This window comes from Dromiciops gliroides, chromosome 3 (assembly GCF_019393635.1).
Source record: "Dromiciops gliroides isolate mDroGli1 chromosome 3, mDroGli1.pri, whole genome shotgun sequence".
NCBI classification, from domain to species: Eukaryota; Metazoa; Chordata; class Mammalia; order Microbiotheria; family Microbiotheriidae; genus Dromiciops; species Dromiciops gliroides.
This window is the reverse complement of record NC_057863.1, coordinates 305,250,889-305,277,198: the sequence shown is the minus strand read 5'-3', so window position 1 is coordinate 305,277,198 and position 26,310 is coordinate 305,250,889. Positions and strand designations below refer to the sequence as shown.

General features: G+C 37.8%; 2 protein-coding genes across 5 annotated transcripts in view; one reads left to right on the top strand and one right to left on the bottom strand.

The window, feature by feature from the left end:
* Positions 1–20,233, top strand: part of FILIP1L (filamin A interacting protein 1 like) — a 348,713-nt gene extending 328,480 nt beyond the window's left edge. For all 4 annotated transcript variants that reach the window (XM_043994136.1, XM_043994135.1, XM_043994137.1 and 1 more), the window contains one exon: positions 16,137–20,233. In XM_043994136.1, the coding sequence (XP_043850071.1) occupies positions 16,137–16,328 (192 nt within the window). In that variant the 3' untranslated portion in view covers positions 16,329–20,233. The remainder of the gene's footprint in view (positions 1–16,136) is intronic.
* CMSS1 (cms1 ribosomal small subunit homolog) overlaps positions 1–26,310 on the bottom strand; it is a 416,392-nt gene that overhangs the window by 388,747 nt on the left and 1,335 nt on the right. The window lies entirely within an intron of this gene.

Sequence of the window (26,310 nt, the reverse complement as noted above, 5' to 3'; positions counted from 1 at the left end):
GGTTCATCATCATCAGAAGCACTGGTGTTTAGTATTTATTTTCCAATACTAGAAACTCAAACTTGATGTTGCTGTTCATTCCTGAGTGTTATTATTTGCATCTTCAGTCAGAAACTAAGCTCTAACAATCATCCTTGGCTATTAACTTAATTGGTTAGAAAAGGGTGCCCAAAACAAAGTTTTGATGACTGCCATGGGGCAGCTAGCTTTGCTGGGTTCCAAAAACAGCACACCCTAATCTGGGCTGAGTCATTTTACAATTAAAAATAGAAAGGAGATAAGTATCACCATTTTGGGGGACAGGGTTGTGCAATAACTGGAAACCTATGCCCCATTAATGTGGTATCCATATAGAATGGCAGAAAATTTTACCAAGGCAAGATGGTGCCTAGGTCAAACTCCCTCTCTACAACTGCCTGAGCAAATGCTACACTAGTCCACGGGGCAGAGGTTTCAGGATAAACACCTTATAACTAGTTAAGTCTCACTAAGGAAAAATTGGGAATATTCATGTTATTAGAAGGGTGACACTAGGAGTAGTTTGGAGGCTTTGCTAAATGCCTGTGTTAACTACCCCTACCCTCACTTCATATGACATGTGAGTGACCTTGTTAACCAACCAGGAACACACATTTCTGGGGAGTCTAGTTCTTCCTATCAATCAAAATAATTCCCTAAATCATCTAGAGATGAGGATGATGAGTGAAAAAGCAGATTACCATCAATTTTCTAGGTGCTGTGTTATATCAGGCACTTTAGGGAAGAGTGCTAATAAGGTGGTAGAAAATGTTTATAAGTTCTATGAAAATTTTTGCTAGGAGGAAAACAAACAGTTTTCTTTCCAGGATAAACTAGTTGATGGTTCACAAAACAATGTGCCATCTTATCATATTCCTAAGTATCTTCACATGCAAGAAAAACTCAAAACTGTATCCTACTGAGCAAAGGCTACATATTAATCAATAACCTACATTACCCAAGTCTTTAACAGCTTTTCCCAAAACCATAGAGAGAAGTAGGTTTGTTGCAGGAAATGAAGTGAATGAGAAGTTGTTGATGAAAACAAGTCTCCAGAACGTCTTGGAAAATATGGCCAGTTTGCTACTTGTCTATCTGGTATGGTCTAGAAACAGTTCTGGAAAGGCAGTGAGCTCCCAAACTCATGACACGACCAATCGCTCCAAAAAACATCCAAATAACGCCATAGGAAAATCCCCAGAGCAGAAACAGTCCTGATTCTATTAGTTTGAATGAAAGAGAAACAGTCCTAAATAAGGAAGTAATGAATTTTATTAACTTTAAATATCATCTAAATCAGGGATATTTAATCTGCAGTTCTTGAACTTTTTTAATACATATTTTGGTAACTGTATTTCACTGGAATTGCTTTTCTTTGTAATCATACATTTCATATTATGCATCTAAAACCATTATTCAGAGGAGTGCATAGGCTTTAACCACACTGCCAAAGGGGGCTATGAGACAAAAAAAGTTAAGAATTCCTGATCTAAATCAATTAAACTATTTACATTTTAAAACACAAATTTCAACTGAAACTATGTCCCATGGTATAGTACTCCCCTCTGCCTCAACTCTTTCTCTATCCAGTGACTCCTGTGTTCACATAAACATTTTTCTGAGACTTATGTCAATGAGACTTTTGTCCCATTTCTGCTTTCACTTTGTTATTTTATATAGTTTCCTATTTCTTCATATTCCTCATACTTGTCATTAATTGCATCATAACATTTCAAAATGGTGTATATTAAAATACCTATGTTATCCTATAGTTATATAAAAAGGGATTCCTCTTTAAAACCTTTGAGACAGAAAGGGAAAGATATTCCATTGAATTATCACACAAATCCTTTTCCCTGTACTTCAGGCTTTCTTCTTTTTCCTGCATAGAAATCATTTTGCAAGAAAATTCTTGCAAGTCAGAGGAAAATATAAGCAGGGAAAAACATTTTAGAAGCTCGAGTGGAGGCAGGCACCACCAGGTGTTACATGCACAGCCTTACTCTGCCAGATGGAACTAGACTTTGATAATTCTACCTTCTTCTGGTCAGTAGGAAACAGAATCCCCCGAGAGACTCTCCTTTAACTTGAATCAAGGACCACTCAGAGTCTTTGCAGTAAAAAAAAAAAGGCTCCTTAAATGCCTGCTATTTGATGGAGATATAGATGATGCCTGGGAAGTACTCATTCTTACTTAGCTCCCCATCCCAAACTTGCCCCACCCCCACCTCAACCCTAGGAAAAAATCCACCCACTTCAGGCCAGCTTCTTCAAATTAACTCCCTGTGTCACCTCATGGCTCAAGGCCTGTTTTTCCCATCTATAAAATGAAGATGCTGGACTAAATGACTCCTAAGGTCCCTTCCAGTTTGAAAATTTCTTAATTTTTTATCCTATGATTGCGTGTTTCTTGGGATCAGTTCAGAATACAATTATAAAGCATGTGGCAAAAGTTAGCTCCTAAAGGAAAAGGAAGAAATATGGACTTTGCCTCTCACCTTTTGCTTACTGAAGTAAATCTGTGATAGAAATGGTTAAAAAAAAACATCTTAAAATATAGTTAAAGCCACTTTAATTTTAATAAGCCCCAAAGCCCTTCCCCTCTACTGGACCCTTTCCATTTTTTCAAATGTAGTTAAGAATGGAAAAACCCAGAGCTTGTAGCTGCATAGTACCAGGCATCCTATCAAGAGTCAAAATTATAGGGTTAGGAATGCTCAGAGAGCTCAGCAAGCTAAATGAATAAACAACCCTAAGTGCTTTATAATTTGATAATATGATAGCAAAGGATCCCCACAGTGTTACTGAAGGAATATCTCAGCAGTTACTCCATCAGGTCATTAGATGAATGGATGTTATAAAATGGTACTCTGATCTGAACTTTGGCATTAAAGGCTCCCCTCCTGGGAATAATATCCCTTCTTCAAAAACTCATTTTAAAAATCACAAACTGACTTAAGATTTTGTGGCCCCCTTAAGGCAATATGCTGGAAAATTGAGGTGGATTTCTCAATGCGAGTTTTTCTTTCAATAACCCAAATGTCCCTTTTGTATTATTCTTCTCAGACTAAGTGACTTAGTTGTTTGTTTTACTTTAAGAAACCCCAACCAATTCATATATATTCACATTCAGGTAACTAATGATAAAAGTAAAGTGGCCCCACAATGGCACTGTCATAAGAATACATCTCCCTCTCTTTCCCTTCTATTTCTTCCCTTTCTTTATAGGTTTCCATCATGCTTTATAATCTTGCCCTTCCTAAATCCTGAGTCTCCTACAGTTGATAAAGACTTATTAAGTGGCTACTATGTATCTGGAACTGTGCTAATTGCTCAAAGAAAGGCAAAAGGCAAAAGGCAAGAGTCCCTGATCTCATGGAGCTTACAACCTAAAGGGGCAAACACCATGTGAATAATTATGTACAATAAAGCTATATATCAGATAAACTGGAAATAATCAACAAAAGAAAGGCACCAGAATTCATGGGGATCCAGAAAAGCTTCCCAGAGAAAGCGGGACTTTAGCTAGGATAACCCTATAATTGATACAACTACTAGATCAGAGTTACTTTACAGTTATAAAATTTTGTGGTTCTCTAATAAAACAGTAATTCATTTATAATTCACACTCTTTATAGAAGATAACAGAGAAGCTGGTTCTGCACACTAGCTTCTCAGTCTACTACACTTTTTTGTATCATGAACCACTCTGGCAATCTGGTGAAATCTACAGATCCTTTATCAGAATAACGTTTTAGGGGGCAGCTAGGTGTTGGAGTGGATAAAATACCAGTCCCGATTCAGGAGTACCTGAGTTCAAATCTGGCCTCAGATACTTGACACTTACTATAGCTGTGTGACCCTGGGCAAGTCACTTAACCCTCACTGCTCTGCAAAAAGAAAGAAAAATGTTTTTAAATGCAAACCACAATACACACAGAATTACAAAGGAAACCAATTAGACTGACATACAACTATCAAAATATTTTTTTAAATAGTTCCTGAAAAAAAAATAGTTCCTGGATCCTAGGTAAAGAACTCAACCTTCTGACTAGTCTTCCTGCCTCAACTCTCTCCCCAACTCCAATCCATTCTCCACTCAACTGCCACAGGGACTTTTCTGTCCGACCATGTAGCCCCCCTGCTCAGTAAGCTCCAGTGGCTCCCTATTATCCCCAGGATCAAATATCAAAACCTCTGTTAGCATTGAAAATTCTATATATCTTGGCCCCTGACTTTCTAGCATTTCAATGAACTCTGATTGAGCTACACTTATTTGTAGTTTCATCTCCCACCTCCCTGCCTTTACATTCCCTGTCCTGGTGCCTGGATGCTCTGTCCCTTAATCTCTCTCCCTTTCTTAGATTCCCTGACTTCCTTCCCGATTCTGCTCAAAGCCCAACCTTCTTCAGGAGGCTGTTTCTGGTCTTTCTTCTCTCCAACACTTACTAATGGATTGCCTTTTCAAATCACTTCTATCTACTCTGTATATATCGCCCATATTCCTTGTATGTATCTTAAATGTAGTTACAGACAGGTTGTTTTCTCCATTAGAATATATAATGATCCTTGAGGAGCAGGGGATTCCCCCCACCTTTCTTTGTGTCTCCAGGACTTAACACACTTTGCAAATAGTAAGTGCTTAATAAATGCCCTTGAATATCCAATTTCAGGTACTAAATAAAGGCTATATGTGGTTTTAAAAAATTATTATTCCACCAATTACAGCCAAAAGAATGGAGATAAATTATCCCACAAGAAAATGCTCATTTCAAAGGTCAGGCTATGTGGAATAACACTGGTCATTGGTTACATATTTCCCAGTATTATAAATCAAGCCACATTGAAAAGGTATGTTAACATTGCCACTTTACTTAAGGCAACTCCCAGTAATATTACTATTCTCCAACATTTGTGGGTTACAAATTTTTTCCTCCTAAAAAAAAGTGTCTTTGCTTTCAAAACGGGCCCTTAATGTTTCAATTTAAATTTTAATGAATCCAATAATCCAACTCTTAGTAAGTTAGCTCAACTAAGAAAAATGTTAACAATAGAAACTAAAGTTAGCATGTAAATAACTTCATATCACAATGAAGTTCACAATACAATATAATATCCATCCAGAGGCCTGGCATTTCCCACAAGGATGTGGATATGGCATTGTGCCTACCAGCGCAAACTCAGGAAAATGTATATCAACACAATAGTCTAGTCTTACTTAAAGCCATTTGAATTAAGACCTGTTTCACAAGCTAATTGCAGGAAATGCTACCTGTTTCAAGGAAATCTCTCTATTCAACGATTTTTAGATATCTCTCAAGAGCAAAGAATACTGGGAGCGCAACAGGATAAATAATAATCTTGTTTAAGTCAAACCCAGACATTCTCTGATACTGAGAGACTCACAATAAGAGGGGAAAACTGGATTTCAGCAACTACTCCATTCTTCTTGAATATCCTTCCTAAGATACTATGGAATCTCCCAAGAGACTGAAAGTTTCCATATTTGGCTACACTACCCAGATATAATGGTAAAGGTGCCTGGCATACCATGGAAAAGATTCAGCATTTGCTGCAATGCATAGCAAGAACCCTACACTCTGGTTGCAGACGAACTATCTTGAGCTAACCCTACAATTCTCATCACTAAGCGAATAAAAAAAAATTACAACTCCAGGAGTCTTTCTTTGGGTCAGCTGCACTTTTACCAGCTGGGTAAAAATTTTCAGAGTTCTATTAATTAAAATAGTAGAGCCAGGCTTTGCAGAGATTCATGAATACTAGAGCAAGGGCCTATATAAATGCAGCCCTCTTGTTTTCTGGGGTAAGGATCCATGAAATAGGAGAAGAAAGCAGCAACACATCAAAAAGGACACCTTACCCTGGAAACCAAAGCAAGGTTCTGCAAAACTTCACCAGTGTCAAAGATGTTTTCATCCCCTTAACCTGGTGTGCTACTTCTGACCTTAAGTCCAGTGACAAATCAAAAGCAAGGGAAAAGTTCCTAAATGAGACTATCCCCATAGCTATTCTAACTCAAAAATCTGGAGTTAAAAGGACTAGGAAATAAGTTTAGGAATTTAGAGTTCCTTACTGGAGCCTGAAAATATTCCTATTAATGTGAATGATGTAAGATCACTGTAAGCTTAACTGTGAGGTTCCAATTGTGAAGGACTCTAGGAATTTGAGAATCCTGCCTTTCTCAACAGTGAGGGACACAGGTGTAGTTGCTAATTCATTTTTCTCACAATTGAGAAAACAAAATAGTTGAATTACATATTAAAATAGTTGACATTTATACAGTGATTTGTAGCTAGAAAGCATTTTACATACATTTGATCTTCCTAACAATTGTAAGAAGCAGATATTCAATTTATAAGAAACTAGTACACACAAGGCATTGTGATCTAGGTATCAGGGATACAAAAATGAAAAATGATTAGGTATTGGCCTTCAGAGAGGTTAAAAGTTAAAGTATCAGTGGATAGAGCACCGGCCCTGGAGTCAGGAGTACCTGAGTTCAAATCCGACCTCAGACACTTAACACACACTTACTAGCTGTGTGACCCTGGGCAAGTCACTTAACCCCAATTGCCTCACTAAAAAAAAAAAAAAAAAAGTTAAAGTATCAATCAAATATTAAGTGCTTGATCCTGTGGATCTTACATTCTAACTGGGAGGACAAGACCAGCATATAGAAGTGTATAAAGAATAAACAGAAAGAGAATACAAAGTAGTTAAATATAAGATAGTCTCAGAGAAATGCACCATTATGTTCATTTTATAAAAGAGGAAAATGAGCCTCAATGAGTTTAAGTGACTTGCCCTTGATCCCACACAGATAATAATGAAGTAGATCTAGGCTTGGAACTCAAGCCCCCTGAGTGACTTTCAATTAACCAGAGGCAGTATTTTCACAAAAGGCATGCCCAAAACTATACCAGTATTAACCTTTGTGAACTTGCTTCCAACCTCATGAATAGCAATGAGATTACTCCAAAGAGGAGGGATACAGTAGGGATAAAAAAAACCACTGAACCTACCTCTCCTAGAAAAATGTGCACAAAACCACTCACTATTTAAAGAAAGATTTACTTTAACTCTTTAAGATTAAAATGTCTTAATTAGTACAGGGCACGCAGAGCCTCTCTACCAAAAGGCCATTTAGCATTCAGAAAGGAGAAAACAAATGTAAAGCATCACTGTATGTGATTGAATTAGCTTTATTTCCCTTTGTATCTGCAAACCCCCAACATCATGAGAACTCAGAGAAAAGCACTGTGCAAATGTGCTCCATCAATTTAAAAGCCAGTGTGCCTACAGGTGGGTTAAACAGCTGGAAAAGTCTCTTGACTAGTGAACTAAGAAGATATGCAACTATAAAAATATAACTAAATTTGAATCTCAGCTTTTCTGAGTACTCCTAGAAATCTAGAGAAGGCTCTTTACTTTGCTTGCTGTTGTTGTAGCAGTGGATAGAGTGCCAGGCCATCTTCCTGAGTTCAAATCTGGCCTCAGACATTTACTAGCTGTGTGACTCTGGGCAAGTAAGTCACTCAACCCCGTTTGCCTCAGTTTCCTCATCTGTAAAATGAACTGGAGAAGGAAATGGCAAATCACTTTGTCAAGAAAACCCCAAATGGGGTCACAAAGAGTGAGACATGACTGAAATAATTGAAGAACAGTAACAAATGGTTAATTGTCACAGAGGAACATTTTAAAGGATGCCAGAGCTACTCTGATCCAAGAAGTTATTCCTTCCACCTCTTCAAAGTGCTATGGTACTTTTCTACAAAGACCTAAGACGAGAGAGATCTATGTTAAGACTTCTTACTTTACTCTTTTTCAGTTAACGATGCAACTGCGAATGGAAGCCAAGTAGTTAGGGATGAGAGCAATTCAAGCATCAGTAATAAAGGAGGTTACAATGCTCAACTTCTGACCTTCCCTCCCTGCAACCACATGCCAACTCTAAGCAACAAATGGCATACTGAAGGAGAATGTGAAAATGACCTACCTTTTCAACTACTTAATTTTTTAGGCTAGGAGATTAAAATGTCCCTAGTGTTAAGACTATTGCTACACATACAATGAAGAGACTCAAAGAAGGTTAGAACTGGAGAGGCCCTTAGAGACCATAGTGTTCAATCTTCTTTTTCACACGAGGGAGAAACATTTAAAAAACAGGAACTATTGAAAACATTCTTTTCCTTTTATCTTTTCTTTTTCCTTTTTTTTTTGCCCCCCCTCCCCCCCGCGGGGCAATGAGGGTTAAGTGACTTGCCCAGGGTCACACAGCTAGTAAGTGTCAAGTGTCTGAGGTTGGATTCGAACTCCCATCCTCCTGAATCCAGGGCCAGTGCTTTATCCACTGCACCACCTAGCTGCCTCCGAAAACTTTTTTTTTTTAAATAAAATTTGGAAAATGGAGAAGTAAAGCCATTCTGCCATGTAGAAAACAGAAAGGGAATCTGAACTGCAAAAAGAACATTATTATATGGACTAGAGGCATAGCAAAGACCAAGGCTCAGGCATCCTGATTTTCCAGCATGATAGTTACATTAAATTAAAGGCTAATGTCCTGTTCATTTTTATATATGTGTGTATTATATATGTATATATCTTATATATATTTATATATATATACTTATATATACATGTATACATGCACATATAAATGTATATATATATATATATATATATTTTTTTTTTTTACTAGCCTTGATTCCCAGCTCCCAAGAGAACTAAGGAAAGGAAACAAGGAATAAATAAGGAAGATGAAACAAAGATAGGAAACTGAAATTAATAAGGAGAAACAGGCAGCTCAAAGTTACTGGGGAAAGGAATGCCAGATGGGAAAGGAGAGAGGGAAAGGAGGAATGGGGAACCTTAAAGAAATGTCTATCAACCAATTGGAAAGAAAACCAAAAGGGAGCTGAGAATAGGAAGAAAAAAAGCTGCAAAAGAAAAACTCAAATGCAGGAAAGGACACAAAGAAATAAAAAGCAAGTAAGGGTTCCCAAGTGGTCTACAGTTAGTATATTTTAAATAAATGCTTTTATATACAATTTCTCGGGCACGAAAAAAAAGATTGAGGGGGAAATGAATGGATAGAGCAGGGAGTAGACTAATTAGAGCCAGAGTTTACTCTTCTATTGTCCTCTGTCCATGACTTAATCATAGTAGAAATAGAAATGAGGAGTAACTGGGGTGAGGAGGGAAGCAGATTAGGACATTTCCCTTCCAGTCAAAGACCCAGAAACCACAAAGGCATATTACATCATAATCTAAAAAGACCAAATTACTATAATCTTCACCTCAAATTTGGACCGCCCTTGAGTACAAATCATAACACTCAGGAACAGTGGGAATCTATTTAAAACCAAATGTTCTTTTCAGAAGGTTAATGGATATGATATAATTACCTCATGGGTCTTCCAACTAGTTAACATTAGATAAATTATTTTAAATGGGAAAGATTCCTTTCCTTGCAAAAGGGTCAGATTCTTGGTGACAAAGGCTTATTTTAAAAAGAAATGATAAGTTGAACAAAAAGAGAGAATTACACAAAACAGTGTAATCCTTCTGGTCATTTGGCATGTCATATTATCTTTTGGGGGGGCTGGGAGGGGAGCAATGATGGTTAAGTGACTTGCCCAGGGTCACACAGCTAGTAAGTGTCAAGTGTCTGAGGCTGAATTTGAACTTAGGTCCTCCTGAATCCAGGGCCAGTGCTTTATCCACTGCACCACCTAGCTGCCCCATCATATTATCTTTTAATTTTTTTCCCCCACACCAACAACCTGATAGCAATGTTCCAGTTAGTAGCATATGAGACAGAAAAAGAAGGAAAAAAATAACATTTTGAGGATTTCCCCCCTCCATTTCAGTATTTTTTCTTTAAATCACCAATCTAACACTTCAATTAAAAATATAAAATGCTTACTCTAAGGCACAGTGCCAAGTGTTACAACATATAGGAAGCTGGGATAAGATACAATTCTTGCACATGAATAATATATAGTCTGGCTACAGAATAAGATAAACACTGATCTACATAAGGCTACATGAGATCCAAGGTAGGAATCAAAGGTTCTCCAAAGGTAGTCAAAGAAAGCTACTTCTCTGTAGGAGAATTTCAGGAAAGGAGGTGAATTTCAACAGGCAGAAGAGGAGAGAGGAAGAAGGGATTCCAAACAAAGAAAACATTCTAAGTAAAAACAAAGCATATATTAGTATGGTTGGGGGGGGTGTTGAAGAAAGAGGAAAAGTCTGGTAAAAACAAGAGTCAAATAGGGAATTGGGAGTCCTATTGTTTCCCATTGTGCATTTTAAACAAAAATATTTTTTAAAAGGAGGTTAGAAAACCAATGTACTGACCTAGATATTCCCTAGCAAGGACACTGAATGAATGAAGTCAGGGAGGGGGGGTATGTTGGAACACCTCTTCCAACGTGTGGTGATGGCCAAATAGCACTGGATTTGGATGGAGTCAAACCACAGAAACTAGGTTTGAATCCTAGCTCTTTCTGCTACTCCTTGAGTGACCCTGGACAAGTTTACTTAACTCCTTTGGCCTCAATTTATTCCTCAATGAAATGAGGGGGTTGGACTAGATGGCCTCTGATATTTTTTTACAATTCTAAAATTTTTTGATCCTATTAGAAACCAAGATGACTTGGTCTTTCAGAGCTTAATTTTGCTTAAAACCCCTATGGCTGATGTTATGTCTTGTGGCAGTCCTTTAGCTTCAATCCAAAGAGGCAGAGATTTTCAAAGAGTACCATTTTCTCTACAAAAATTTACCATGAAGTTTTAAAAAGTTCCAAGCACTTTGGAGATTTGGTTTCATTCAGAGCATGCAAATATTCCAACTCCAGCTCTATGACTTCTAGACTTCATCAATTACTACCTATATGGGCAAATCACTTGTCCTCTCTATAATACTTTGTTTCTTCATTCATAAAATGAGAGGGTTAAATAGCATGACCTCTAGTCACACAAATTAGCACAGGACTAGATATAAAAATTAGGCAATGGATATATAGGAATCTTAATAAAGTTTTATAATTACATTTATGTAATTCTTTGAGACAACTGATAATAATTGGTAATTTTTTTATGAGTTCATTCTTTGTTCCCCTAGAACCTATGTACTGAATTTGGTTTTATACTTTACTGCAACATATCTCAATTGAATGGGTGCTGCATTTCAGGAAGGGTTGACAAATTGACAAATCTGAATAGGTCCAAATGAAGGCAACCAGAAGGCTGACAAGACTATTGACCGTGTCATACTAGAATGGGCTGAAGAAATTGGGGGACACAGCTTAGAAAACAAAAGACCAATGAGGGACATAACTATCTTGAAGTATCTAAAGAGGCATTAACACCTTGCTTGACACTAGAGGATCAGTGGATGGAAATTGCAGAAATATAAATTAAGGCTTAATTAAAACTAATACCTAGCATTTATATAGCCTTGCAAAGCACTTTACAATTATTATCTCATCCTCACAACAACCTTTGGAGGTAGGCGATTACTATCTTCATTTTACAGTAGAGGTAACTGAAGCTGAGAGAGGTCAAATTTGCCAACAAGTCAGACAGCTCCTAAGTATATGCATAGAATTTGGGTCCAGATATTCCTGTCCAGCACTTGATCCTGTGCCATCTCGCTGCCTCAAATAACCTTCATCACAAAAATGAGCTGTCCAAAAGTGGAATGGGATTCCTCAGGAGGTAGTAGATTCCCATCACTTCAAATGGAGGCCGGATGCACATTTATTGGGATTACCATAGAGAGGATCCTTCTTCACAGAGAAGTTGGACTACATGTCCTCTGAGGTCTCTTACAAACTTGAGATGATGATCGTGAAGTGCCATCCTATCACATTTCCAATTAATACACGTTTCCTGCCATTCCCTAAAGAACATTTTTTCCCCACTCTTTGTAATCTGTATCCGTCAGCTACTTGTAAACAGAAGCAATCTCCAAATGTGATGTTTAGTTTAGCTCAACACACCTATGTATTTCACTTTTCCCAAACTCTTCAATCTCCTCCAAGCTATTATTCATACTGATGGAAACCAGGCCCTCTATCAAGTAATCACTTTGTGGTCTCAGTAGAAAAAAAAAATCACCTTTTTATTACAAAGATTTGCTATTACATAGATTTGTTCTTGCATACACACACACACACACACATATACACAGAGTTCAAATCTATACAAAGCTTGATCATAGCCATTTTGACATGGAATTCTTCCAAGAAGTATACATTTTTTAGCTCTATATTTAGTCTGATTTTTTTTAATAGGAAAAGAGCAATAATCCCAATTCAAGATGTGAACCAGGTGACATGAAATCAAATCTTGCCCCTGACACTCACTAGCTATGTGACCTTAGGCAAGTTCCTGAAGCTCCCCATTTCTTCATCTTTAAAATGAGCAGTGGGGACGAGAAGACCTGTATGGCTCCTTCCAATTCGATGATTTGAGTGAGCTAATTTTTCCTTTTGCTATTCCAAAGCAAAGAGCCAGCCTTTGCTGCCATCTAGAGGTAGAAACATTGTAGTGAGATCTAGAGCAAGGAAGAAACACCTTTCCCATTAAATTGCTGCAACAATGGAGAATATAAATCAACTAGAATTAACTGAGTGTCTGTCATGTTATATACAAGGGGTCAACTTAAAAATAAATAAATAAATGATGTAGTCCTTGCACCAGGAGAGTTTACAAATACTTAAGAGAAAACTCTTAAAAAGCAAATTAAAGTGGGGCAGCTAGGTGGCACAGTGGATAGAGCACCGGCCCTGGAGTCAGGAGTACCTGAGTTCAAATCTGACCTTAGACACTTAACACACACTTACTAGTTGTGTGACCCTGGGCAAGTCACTTAACCCCAATTGCCTCACTAAAAAAAAAACCAAAAGCAAATTAAAGAATGCATTGCTTATGAGTTAGGATAATGTACACAAACCTTAGAGCACCATATAAATATGAGCCATTATTATTATTATTATTATTATTATTATTATTTTTTTTTTTTTTAGTGAGGCAACTGGGGTTAAGTGACTTGCCCAGGGTCACACAGCTAGTAAGTGTTAAGTGTCTGAGGCCAGATTTGAACTCAGGTACTCCTGACTTCAGAGCTGGTGCTCTATCCACTGCGCCATCTAGCTGCCCCTATTATTATTTTATTATTATTATTAAGTGTGACTCTTTTTTAAAAGGTTCCCTAAAAAATATTTTTAGTAGGAGTTCTTAAGGTTTTTGGTCTCAGAACCTCTTTAAACTATTAATAATTAATAATCACTGAGGACCCCAAAGAGCGGGTTCTAGCTAGCAATATTTATTTACTGCATTAGAAATTAAGACTCATAATTTTAAAAATATTTATTAATTCATTCAAAAATAACAATGATAAATCCATCACATGTTAACATAAATAACATTTAATAAAAATGTATTTTCCAAAACAAAAACAATTAGTAAGAAAAATGGCATTGTTTTACATATTTTTGTAAACCTCTCATGTCTTACTTAATAGAAGGAAGGTAGATTCTTATCTATTTCTGCATTCAATCTGTTTTAATGTTGTTTTGGTTGAAATCTGACCTCACAGAGATATACAGTTGAAAAAAGGTAGGAGTATTTTAATAGACAAATAATATCTTAGTGTTATTGAGAAAATAGTTTTACCTTGAGGACTCCCTGAAGGATCTTGGGGTTCTCAAGGGGGTCAGCCTGCAGACTATACTTTGAGCACTGCTGTGTTACAGAATCATAAGACTTAGAGCTGAAAAGGGCCCTCAATGGTCAAATATTTAATGATCACAACACGTCATTAATTGTTAAACACTAATATTAGTAATGTTTTTTTACATTCAAGAATGGATGTAAACAGAACTTTAACAATGTGAAAAATTAGGGGGAAAAACAGTTATTTCCACAATACAATCCTGCATGCTAAGAAAACATATCATACAACTGGAAACCTTAAATGTTTTGACAATTTTGGGGAAGTTGGTATTTCTAGGAACATTCGAAAGTTCTATCCCATAAATTTTTAATATGAACTTGGCCAATAAACTAGCAATAACCACAATACAAAAACAACCCTCTTTATCAATCCTAGGTGCCAGTTCAACATAACCCCCTAGAATTTTCATTGTGGCACCTGTTTTCAAAAATAATTACTACAAAAATAAAATGAATTTAAAAGGGACAAGTTTCTATATTAAACCTCATGTATTGAGATCCTGGTACCTTCCCTCTTCTCACCCTCCTTTCAGCTTCCTTTTGAAGCAGATTTTCTTCTTCTTCCCTATTTTTTTGGCATGGCTAATGAAGGAATTTGTTTTGTATGACTGCATATATTTGCAATGGATTTTGTTTTTCTAGCCTTCTCAGTGGCTGGGGGAACAAGAGGAAGGAAAGAAAAGAGAGATAATTCAGAAATGAAAATAATTTTTGATTGATAAACATTTATTAAGTACCTCTGTGCCAGATATTATGCCTGCTGAGTCCTAAGGATACAAATATGAAAAATAAAAAGTCAGTCCTTTCCCTCAAGGAGCATATAATCTAATGGGTGAAGATGATACTCAAAAGGAAGCTGAAAAGGGGGATGAGGAGTTGAGGGAAGATACCAGGGTTCAACCATAAAATGGAAAAATCCAGCTAGGTGGAAAATGAAGAGATGGCTGCCCTGGGTGCCCCTCCCCCTTTAAATGGAAGTTTTGGGAGAAGATCTCAATTCTCTTGTCCAATCAGAAGGAACCCAAGGGCAAAGTGTACTCATATGGTGTGAGTACCAAGGATGACTGCATCTGGCAGGATGGAGAGGTCCAAAGGAGGAGAGTCAGGTGGGAAATGAAAAATTTCAGGAAAGTGATAGAACTCAAGTCAGTTACAAGATATGGGAAATGAATGGGGGCGACAAGGTGAAGGCACCAGTTGTTACCTACTTTCTCAAGTAGTCTGATGGTGAGAAGGGAAAAGAGTGAGAGAGGTAGGGGAGAGTTTATGGGTGTTTTGAGCATAGGATAGAAGTCCTTGATCATCATAATGGAGAAGTTATTTATTATAATACAAGGGGCCAGAAGTGGGTTTGTTTGAGAATTGAGACAAAAGGTTTAGCAGTTACATAAGAAATAAGATAAGGACTCAAGAGTAAAATAAAAGCAAAGCCAAACAGAGAGAGGCACCAGCTGAGGTTAGTTTAGTCTGGAATTCAGTCCTTCAAATTTCTTACTACTTCTATCACACTGGCTATAGGCATGTGGAGAAAAAGGGACGCAAACACATTTGACTATTGGAAAGCACTTTTTAATGTGTTATTTATTAAATCTATATGATTATTAAATTGGAGGGGGAGAGGCTGCCTCTCACATCTAATGAAAATATGCTGGTTTGATTGATGAATAATAACAGTTGACAGTCAACAGTTATTGTTGGTTTTGTTTGTTGAGAGAAAGCCAATAACTAGTATTTACATAGGATTTTAAGTTTTGCCAAAAGCTTTGCAAAGATCTCACTTTATCCTCACAATCACTCTGGGAGGTAGGTGTTGTTATCCCAATTTTACAGAAGTGCAAACAGAGCCAGACAGAGATTAAGTTACTTACCTGAGGTCACACAGTTAAGTTTTTGAGGCTAGATTTGAACTCACCTCTTATGGACTCCAGGTTCACTGCTCTAATCCAATATACCACATATATATATATTTTTTAGTGAGGCAATTGGGGTTAAGTGACTTGCCCAGGGTCACACAGCTAGTAAGTGTTAAGTGTCTGAGGCCGGATTTGAACCCAGGTACTCCTGACTCCAGGGCCAGTGCTCTATCCACTGTACCACCTAGCTGCCCCCCACTTATATTTTTAAAAAGTGAACTGAACCAACTTTCCCTTTCTCAAACTCTGGTCAAAGTTTCCACTCTTCAACCTTTTCCCAATTGCCTTTGTCTAATTCAATAGGTCCCCTTGCCCTGAAAGAAGGGGGGATATGCCACCCTCTAGCCAGCAGTCTGACTGATCTGAACACTCATAGAATCACTCGGTGTGTCTGTCTACCAATTAAACTATTAACTGCTTTTTCTTCTGTTTACCTTCAAGATCAAGGAGGTGTACCAGCGTACAATGCCAGCACGGACTCCTAAACTGAAGTCTTTGGTAATCACTAAACTTCCTGCCAAGCCTCTCCAGGGGCACAGCAAAAAACCAGTTCATCATTCCGATTTCGGAAAGCTGCACATCGCAAGGACCATCAAATCCAACACTTATCTTCAAGTAGGAGGGAAAAGGTAAACCATGCTGCTGTGGTCACCATAACACATCTTATTCACCTGGAAAGCTCTAGTAACCACTCCAGAAGGACAAGCAGGCCAAGGGCCACCATCTTGGTACATGGTGGAGCAGGAAACTAAGAAACTGTTCCATCTGGTGGAAGTCGGGGAGGTTCAGCCTGAAACCACAGTGTATCGATACTGTACCACATGATATCAAGTACCAGAGATATTAAGGTTGTTTTGAGGTTTTTTTTAAGTACTTAAACATTTACAGATATGTAGTGGGAAATAAGGCAGATGATCCATCCAACTCCTTAGTCGCTTCATTTCCAATCCAGCCCAGGGAAAATCCTTTGGTTATACTCTCCTAGTCCAGAATAGAAAAAAGTGAGATCATATGTTCAGAATCAAGTACAAGATCTGATAGTTTGCAAGAACCCTGCCACTTCAGTCCTTGCTAAAGCTAACCCCAATTTGCTGCATAGTTTTACAGTTCCTCCAAGTTACATGTTTTAAGTTTCTTAACTGCAAAAATATCTAGAAATACTGTCTGTTTTCCAGGTTTTTACTGAGCAGTAACTTTGCTAAGGAAAAATGTTAAAGAATTTCCGATCTGTTTTAAGAAGTTTCTATAATAATCCCGTAGGAGAAGGAAAGGTTATTTTCCCCTAAATAGCAATTGGTGAATCAAAAAGTATTTGTTAAACACTTACTGTATGCTAGGCATTTTGCTGAGCAGTAAGGATACAAAGAAAAACAAAAGAAAAAATCTCTGTCCTTAAAGAGCTTACATGTGAATGTGGAAGACTGCCCATACATTTAAGGACCCCAATTTAAGGAACTGGGGGTAGAGAAAAGATATGGGAGGAAAGGGAAGATGAACCATCACCCAATATTTGAAAAGTTGTTAAGATAGGGATTAGACTTGTTCTTGGCCACAGAGAAGACCTAGGGACAAGCATGGAAGTTAAAGAGAGGCAGATTTCAGCTCAATGTGAGGTAAAATTTCCTAACAATCAGAGGAATGTAAAAATGCAATAGGCTCGAGTCTGTGTAGAGAATCCACTAAAGTGGTCACATGACTTGAATTCCCATTCACCTATTCCACTGAACTAGAACCAATGACCATATTTTATATAATCATAACTTTATACAGTGCAGATTCAAATACATGTGACCACCTCAAGGGATTCATTGTTCAAATTAATTCAGATCTGGGTACACAGCAGGAGATGTTCAGGTGAAGAACAGATGATGGCTTCTTGTGGATGTTGTGGAGAGGTCTGTAGTAATGTACAAGTTGGACCGGACAACCTCCCTTCCAACTCTGTGAATGCAACATGGACTAGAGACAAGAATGGTGATAACAGTTTCAGATTCATTTTTCCAGTGGATTTACTTGATGTCTGTTGGAACAGCGTATTGTCTGTCATCAGCAATGCGCACAAGAGGCATCATCATGGTGAAAAGTCAGAAGGCCATGATTTCAATCCTGGCTCTCACCTATGTGACCTTGAACAAGATGCCTCTCTGGCTCTCAGGTGTCTCATCTGTAAAATGAAGGTGTTAGATCATTTAATTCCATCTCTAAATTCTGTGAATCCTGGGATCCAGTTTCCACTTGGAATATATCCTTGGCCCTACCATTTTGTGCAGAACAGTTAAGCAGGTAAAAGAGAGAGAGAATAAGGAGCAAAGTTGGCAGTCTTTTGGCAGAAGGAAAGATGGTGGTTTGGTCTCAGGTGATTTAAAAGTCTAGAAAAGGGAGAAAAAAAATTTGGTTAAGTGACAAGAGTGGTAAGAAAGCATGAAATGAAAGCTATTTCAGATAGCACAGTGGATAGAGAGCTCAGGTCTTCCTGATACCAGACCCAGCAGCTCACCACAAGGGAAGAAGCATGTCTATTCATTGTGCTTTCTAAGATCCCTAGCTTAGCTCTGAGGCAGCAAGGTTGCTAAGCGCTGGGTCTGGAGTCAAGAAGACTCATCTCCCTGAATTCAAGCCTGGCCTCAGACATTAGCTGTGTGACCCTGGGCAAGTCACTTAACCCTGTTTGCCTCAGTTTCTCCTCTGTAAAATGAACTAGAGAAGAAAATGGCAAACCACTCCAGCATCTTTGTCAAGAAAACACCAAATGGGGTTACAAATAGTCAGACACAACTGAAAACAACTCAAAGACAATATGTTAAGTGCCACTACCCCAAATAATACAGGAGTGATAATCCAGTAGGGGAGCACAAGCCATCAAAGCAATCCTCAATACAAGTTTGTCATTAACTGGTAGGTGGTACAATGGAGAGTAAGGAACTGGTCGTTTAGTTAAAGCATAACAAGATTTATGGCAAGTGTACTGAGAAACAAAGGCATTATGTGCATAATAAAGGCTAGGAAAAGCCATTTTATTGAGCAATATACAATCCAGAGTGTCATGGATGAAAAGTACCAACTGTGGACATATGATAACTATAGACGTGGTACATAAAATTTGAAATAAGGTGTAAGAAAAACTATTAGGAAAAAATGAACGAGAAAGTTTATAATCAAAGAATACACTTGCTATAACTTTAAAAAAATGTTATAAAGGTGAGTACTTTGTATTTGAGATTTACGATTCCCTGGCCCCTTGGGTTGACCCTGGGAATCCCCCTCCCCAATCATTAGGTTTTTTTATAGGGGATACAAATTCTACAAAAGTCCTGGGCCTGTTCAAAAGCCTGGACACTTACCGGCCCCACCGCAAGATATTTACCTTCTCTGCGCTTCATGCAATTCCTGAGGACTTGCCTATGAAGTCACAGATGTGCTATAGATGTGGAGAAAGTTCCTATACTTAGGGAGTCCCCTAAACTAATAAAATCAGATCTTTTCTTCATCTTTTATTCATGGGCAGTTAGGCTTACAAAGAAAAAAATTCTATCAAGCTAACAAAGTAAATAGATGTCACAAGAATGAGCTAGGTGATATAAAAAATAAGTAAAATTATGTAGAGAAACATCAACTTTTTGTGTGAGTAAACTCTTAAAGCAGTAATAAGCATGAGTTCACCTTCAACTGTAAATGAATATATTATGATAAATGCCATTGCAATAACTTCTGTATAAAATTGTTTCTAAACTGCAAAGAAAAACCTGCATATTTGTTTCAAGCAATCCTGGATGCTTCAAAATTAAAAAAAAAAAAGATGTCTCAGGGTAGCTAGGTGGCGCAGTGGATAGAGCACCAGACCTGGAGTCAGGAGGACCGAGTTCAAATCCAGCCTCAGACACTTGACACTTACTAGCTGTGTGACCCTGGGCAAGTCACTTAACCCTCATTGCCCACCAAAAATAAATAAATAAATAACATTTAAAAAAAACAAAAAACAAAAAACAAAAAAACCCCTGCATTAAGGCTTTTGGGATACCTTGTATAATAAAGCCCTTTGGAGTCTACTTAAAAAGGACTTAATTGAGGGGCAGCTAGGTGGCGCAGTGGATAGAGCACCGGCCCTGGAGTCAGGAGTACCTGAGTTCAAATCCGGCCTTGGACACTTAACACTTACTAGCTGTGTGACCCTGGGCAAGTCACTTAACCCCAATTGCCTCACTAAAAAAAAAAAAAAAAAAAAAAAAAAGGACTTAATCCATTTCACCCATACAAATGAGCCAAAAATCACATACAAAACTAAGCATCATCTTTCAGAGGAAAAAATGGAATTTCAATAAGAAAGAAGACTTTCAGGTATTTACTATGAAAAGACCTGAACTGAATAGAAAACTTTACTTTCAAATACAAGACCTGGGAGAAGCATATAAAGATGAACAGGAAAAAGACTTCATGAGGGATATTAAAAGATCAAACTGTTTATATTCCTACATGGGAAGATAATACTTCAAACTCATAAGAACTATCTCAGTAAGGAATTCACAGAGGACACAGGTCTGAACTGAATATGAAGGGATGATATCTGTAAAGCATTTATGTTTTGTTCTTTGTGGGGCAGACAGGGTGGGGTGTCTTATGTCTGGGGCCAGATTTGGGCTTGGGGCCTCCTGGGTCCAGGGCTGGTGCATTGTCCACTGTGCCACCTAACTAACCCATGATGACATTTTTAAAATAGGGTTGAGGTGTAGGAGAAATAGACTGGGGGAAGGGGAAGGGAAGAGATGGTCTGGGGAGAGGTTGTTCACATGAAAGAAACAAGAAAAAAACGGAAACATCAGCTGTTTGACTTCAATCACCTCACTTCAGAGCCTTAGTTTCCTCATGTATAAAATGGGACTAAGGCTTACAGGACCTAACTCACAGGACTGTTGTGAGGGTCAAATTTGATACGCTACGTAAGGTGCTTTATAAACAGTCATCTTCAATATGTATTTTGACATTATAATTTCAAAAAGAATCACCCTATTCAAACTTTTTTAAATAAAAGGTTTGTCTTTTAATAGGAATGTTATTAATGTAATTGAAATGACCAATGAGGAAAAGCTTGGTTATCAGACGCAAGTTAGACTTAAATTTAGAGCAACTGTTGAATTCTTTCAACTTCCTATTATTCTTGAAAAGTATTCTGTCCTACTCAAAAATACTTTGAATCAGCGGTAACCTGGGCAAACAAACTGGGGAGGGTTATATGATTCATTAGCAGTTTAATAATATGGTTAACAATAAGAAAGCTGACAAAATATCAGGTAATTGTAGGCTAGTGTTGTAGGTGTATTTGGTTTAAATTCTGGGGTTTTGGGGGGTGAGGGAACAGGACATTTAACAAAGCATTCAAAAGATTTGCAGTGGTTTAAAAAGCTCATTTAACCACATTGATGTGTAATGGATTGTCTGTTTTTAATCCAGAAAAGTACAGGCTTTAGAGATTACCAGGAGGCATTTTATCAAGATTTAGAAAAGAATCGACATTTACCATAAACTTAGCAAGGACTACTGAGAATATATCTAATCTGTAACTTTTTAAAAAAATGCTTAAAAGAATTAATTTTTATCATAGGTTTATTATGTACCTTTTGTTTGTGGTTCTGCCTAAAAAAAATCCTTTTTACTATGAAATTTATAAAAAGGGAGAGAATAATGACAGGAAAGTCCTTTACTTTTCATGTCTCCTTGTCTCTTCCATCCTGAATAACTGCCAGAAATCAGGGTCCCACCAATTGTCAAAATAGCTTCTCTCCTCTCTTTCCCCTTCATTGTTCTACTATCCAAGTCTAAATAAATAAATAAATAAACCCTTCTATTTCTCTCCTATTTAACTTCCTTCCAATTTCAGCTCATCTTTTCCAAAATCTACTGTAGAGGAATTTTAAAAATAAAATTAAAAAAAAATAAAATTAAAAATGAATAAAATGTTTTGCCTTTTCTCTTTTCTTTAAACTTCTATCATTAAAAGTATGCATCTTTATGGATTTCAATAAATTTGTTGTATATAGCCATACTCACAAATATCTCTAAGAAAGCAAATTCCAAAAGGACATAGAGTATCTTTTCACAAACTTATTTAAAAGCATCTATCATAGGATCAGACAGGCAGTCAATGCTCACTGAATGTTTTTAAAAATAAAATTTGCTTATTGTTTGATGAAGAACTACGAATGACTTATTATTCTCAGCAATATAATGATCTAAGACAATCCCAAAGGACTATTGAGAAAACCTACTATCCACCTCCAAAGAAAGAACTGACATTGATGGATCACAGATTGAAACATGATATTTTTCACTTTCTTTCATTTTTTTTCTTTTATTCAAGTTTTCTTATACAAAATGACTAATATAGTAATGTTTTGCATAATCATACATGAATAAAGTATTTGCTTACTGCCTCAGGGAGGGGAAAGGGAGGGAGGAAAAGGGATAAAATTTGGAAGTCAAAACTTTAAATAAAAATGTTTATTATTTTTTTAAAAAAGAAAATTTGCTGTAGTTCTGCTATTGGATATCAAAGTCTAATGTAACACTTAAAATCTGAACCTGCATTTTATATTCTCACAAAACATCTCAAAGATACAAAAACAGCATATTATAGAGCCAAACTCCAGAACAAGACTAAAAATACTGAATTCTCACTTGTAACTGAAGTTGTTCAGGTTTAAAGAAAATGAACCAAGGTAATCCACATTTAATGCATCTCCTGAGGGCTTGGGGATAATTAAATGGAACATAATTTGAAGAAAACAAGTTGGCCTCCTGAGTGTTTCCTAGTAATAGGAATAAATTGGAAAGATACATATGAGGCATCTTTCAACAGTATCATGTAAGGATATATAGATAGATAGATTTATAAAAATACATGTGTACACACACACATCGATTCCAGATGACAATTATATCTTTCAACTACAGAAATTAATTTTCATTTACAGAGCAGAAGCCCCAAATCCTAAAGGCAAAAAAAACAGTTTTCCTATTAAAGTACCACTTAAAACACTAAATCCAAATACAGTTAGGGTAGAACTTTACTAGGTGTTTTATTTTGCAACAAGGACTTCAGTTGGCACTATACAAAAAGAAAGGCAACAGCTGCCAAGTCATTTGCATGGCCAAACCACAGAATTTCTGCAACTTAAGGTGTTCTACTAAAAAATACTGCCTACAGTATGGGAAATATATAAATCACTGCTAGTAATGGTCCAATTTTGGCCATTTACATGGCCAAACCATAGAATTTCTGCAACTTCAGGTGTTCAACTGAAAAGCATTGCCTCCATTTTGGGAAACACATAAATCACTGCTAATAAGGCCCAATTTTAAAAATAGAAATTACTCAATTTAACATATCTATTAAAACATAAACATAAAATTTTCTGTTTGACTTTTAAAGCCCTTCATAAACTGGTTCCTTTCTATCTTTCCAGTATTTTTATGACTTATTCTACCATCCAATAACAGTGACCTTGCAGAACATGACAATCCATCTGCTGGCTCTGCATTTTCACTGGTTGTCCCCGAAACCTCTGAAAGGGAACCCTCACCCTCCCGCTGATACCTTTAATGTGTTTTCTTCCCTCTTTAGAATGTAAACTTCTTGAGGGCAGGAACTGTTTCTCTTTACTTTTATTTGTATCACTTTAGTATATATTTGTAGCACTTAGCACAGTGCCTAGCACATAATATACTTAGCTCTTAATAAATGCTTGCTGGGGGCAGCTAGGTGGCGCAGTGGATAGAGCACCGGCCCTGGATTCAGGAGTACAAATCAGGCCTCAGACACTTAACACTTACTAGCTGTGTGACCCTGGGGGCAAGTCACTTAACCCCAATTGCCCTGCAAAAATAAAAAAAATAAATGCTTGCTAACTTGACTTGAACTTTGAAGTCAAAAGGCCCTGTATTCAAAATCCAGTTCTAACCAAATAGTTGGGTGTCTATAAATTATTTAATAGCTTTACAATTCACTTTCCACATCTGTAAGAATGAGCATAACTGCAGTAACTCATGACATGTCATAAAGATCATACACATATAAAGATCTAGGATTGCAAGGGAATTCAGAGGCCAAATGCAGTGGCCTTTTCTCAATCTTCATTCTCCTTGACCTCTCTGCAGCCTTTGACATGGTTGCTCACACTCTCCTCGGAATACTCTTCTCTCTAGGATTTTGCCACTTTCCTGGTTCTCCTCCTATCTCTCCAACCTTTCCTTCTCAGTCTCCTTTACTGATCACCCAGATCATGGCCTCTAACTACAGGTGTCCCTCAGCCTTCTGTCCTGGACTGTCTTCTCTTCTCTCTCTAGGCTTACTTCACTTGGTGATCTCATCGACTATAATCATCACCTCTGCTTATGGTTCTCAAATCTATCTATGCTTCCCCAATTTCTCTGCTGATCTCCCATCTCCAATTGCCTTTCAGACACTTCAAACTGGATTTCTAGTAGATATTTTAAACTCAAGACGTCCAAAAAAAGAACTCATCATCTTTCTCCCTTAACCCTACCCACCCACCCCCATCCCCACCTTCCCTACTACCATAGAAGGCAACATCATTCTCCCAGTCCCTCAGGAGTTATCCTTACCTCTTTACTATCTTCTCACCCCCTAACCAGTCTGTTGCCAAGGCCTATGGATTCCACCTCTGCAAAGTCTCTAGAATATGCTCCCTTGTCTCCTCTGACAATGCCAGCATTCTGGTGCAGGTCCTCATCACCTCAAGCCTGGATTATCGCAAAAGGCCGCTAGTGGGTCTGCTTGTCTCAAGTCTCTCTTCACTCCAATCCATCCTCCAGTGATTTTCCTAAAGCAAAGGACTATGTCACCCCCCTCCCTACCCCCTACCCAATAAACTCCAGTGGCTTCCTATGGCCTCCCGGAACAAACACAAAATGCTTTGTCTGGCATTCAGAGCTCTTTCTACTTTAGCCCCCTCCTACCTTTCCTCTCTTCTTACACCCCAATGCCAAAGGCCTCCTGGTTGATCCATGAACAAGACACTTATCTCTTGATTAGAGGCATTTTCTCTGGCTGTCCCCCACAAATGGAATGCTTTCCCTCCTCCACTCTGACTACAGACTACCTTGACTTCCTTTAAATCCCAACTAAAATCCTATCTTCTTATAGGAAGCTTTCCCCAACCCCTTAATTCTGGCACCTTCCTTTTGTTAATTATTTCCTATTTATCCTGTGTATAGGTTGCTTTGTATATAGCTGTATATATGCATATCTCTGTATCTGTATATATCTTGTTGCTTTCTACATAGTTGTTGTCTCCCCCATTAGATTGTAAAGTCCTTGTCTTTTGCCTCTTTTTGTATGCCTAATGCTTAGCACATGGTAGGTACTTTTTGTTTTTTTTGTTTTTGGGGGGTTTTTTGCAGGGCAATGGGGGTTAAGTGACTTGCCCAGGGTCACACAGCTAGTAAGTGTCAAGTGTCTGAGGCCGGATTTGAACTCAGGTACTCCTGAATCCAGGGCCGGTGCTTTATCCACTGTACCACCTAGCTGCCTACGTGGTAGGTACTTAATACTGTTAACTGATTGATATAGTTCCAGTCCTCTGACCCGGAGTTTGTTGTTGTTGTGTTTTTTCCCTATCCTATCATGTAGCCACACAGGGTTTTGGCTAAGAAAGCACTCTGTAAATGTTAAAGCATGTGCAAATGTTGTAATTACTATAGTACATAACTGCTTAGGAAATCACCAGCCTGTATTGGTTTGACAAAACACCACCAGTCGGCTGGTCTTGCCAATAAGTCAAAACAAAACAGCTGTGCTGTAATGGGAAGAGCACTGTATGTGGAGTCAGGGCCTGCATTCAAATCCCAGAGTAGTATTGCCTCTACATAATCATGAGCAAATTACTGAACAGCTTCCTCATTCATTAAAAAAAAAAAGATAATGGGGCAGCTAGGTGGCACAGTAGATAAAGCACCGGCCCTGGATTCAGGAGGACCTGAGTTCAAATCCGGCCTCAGACACTTGACACTTACTAGCTGTGTGACCCTGGGCAAGTCACTTAACCCACATTGCCCCACAAAAAAACAAAAACAAAACAAAACCAAAAAAAGATAATAAAACTCCCAGCACTTAACCTTACACGGCTAAGAGGATCAAATAGTATGTGAAGCTTGGTAGATGGTAAAGTATTGGGTCACTATCAGTTGCCCTTATAAAGTGTTTTCAAATCATATTGTATATCATCATAGATTTAGAGCAAGCAGGGTTAGAGGCCATTGAGTCCAAACTCCTCATTTAAAAAATAAGGAAACAGGGGCAGCTAGGTGGTGCAGTGGATAAAGCACTGGCCTTGGATTCTGGAGGACCAGAGTTCAAATCCAAACTCTGACACTTGACACTTATTAGCTGTGTGACCCTGGACAAGTCACAACCCTCATTGCCCCACAAAAACAAAAACAAACCAAAAAAACCCCTATAAATAAAAAATGAGGAAACAGCCTGAAGGGACTGCTCATTGGATAACACCCAATTAGCATTTTATGGTTTGCAAAACTCTTCACAAAAATTGCCCCATTCAATAAACATAGATAAGGCTCTTCCAGCTATTATTATTCCAGCTAT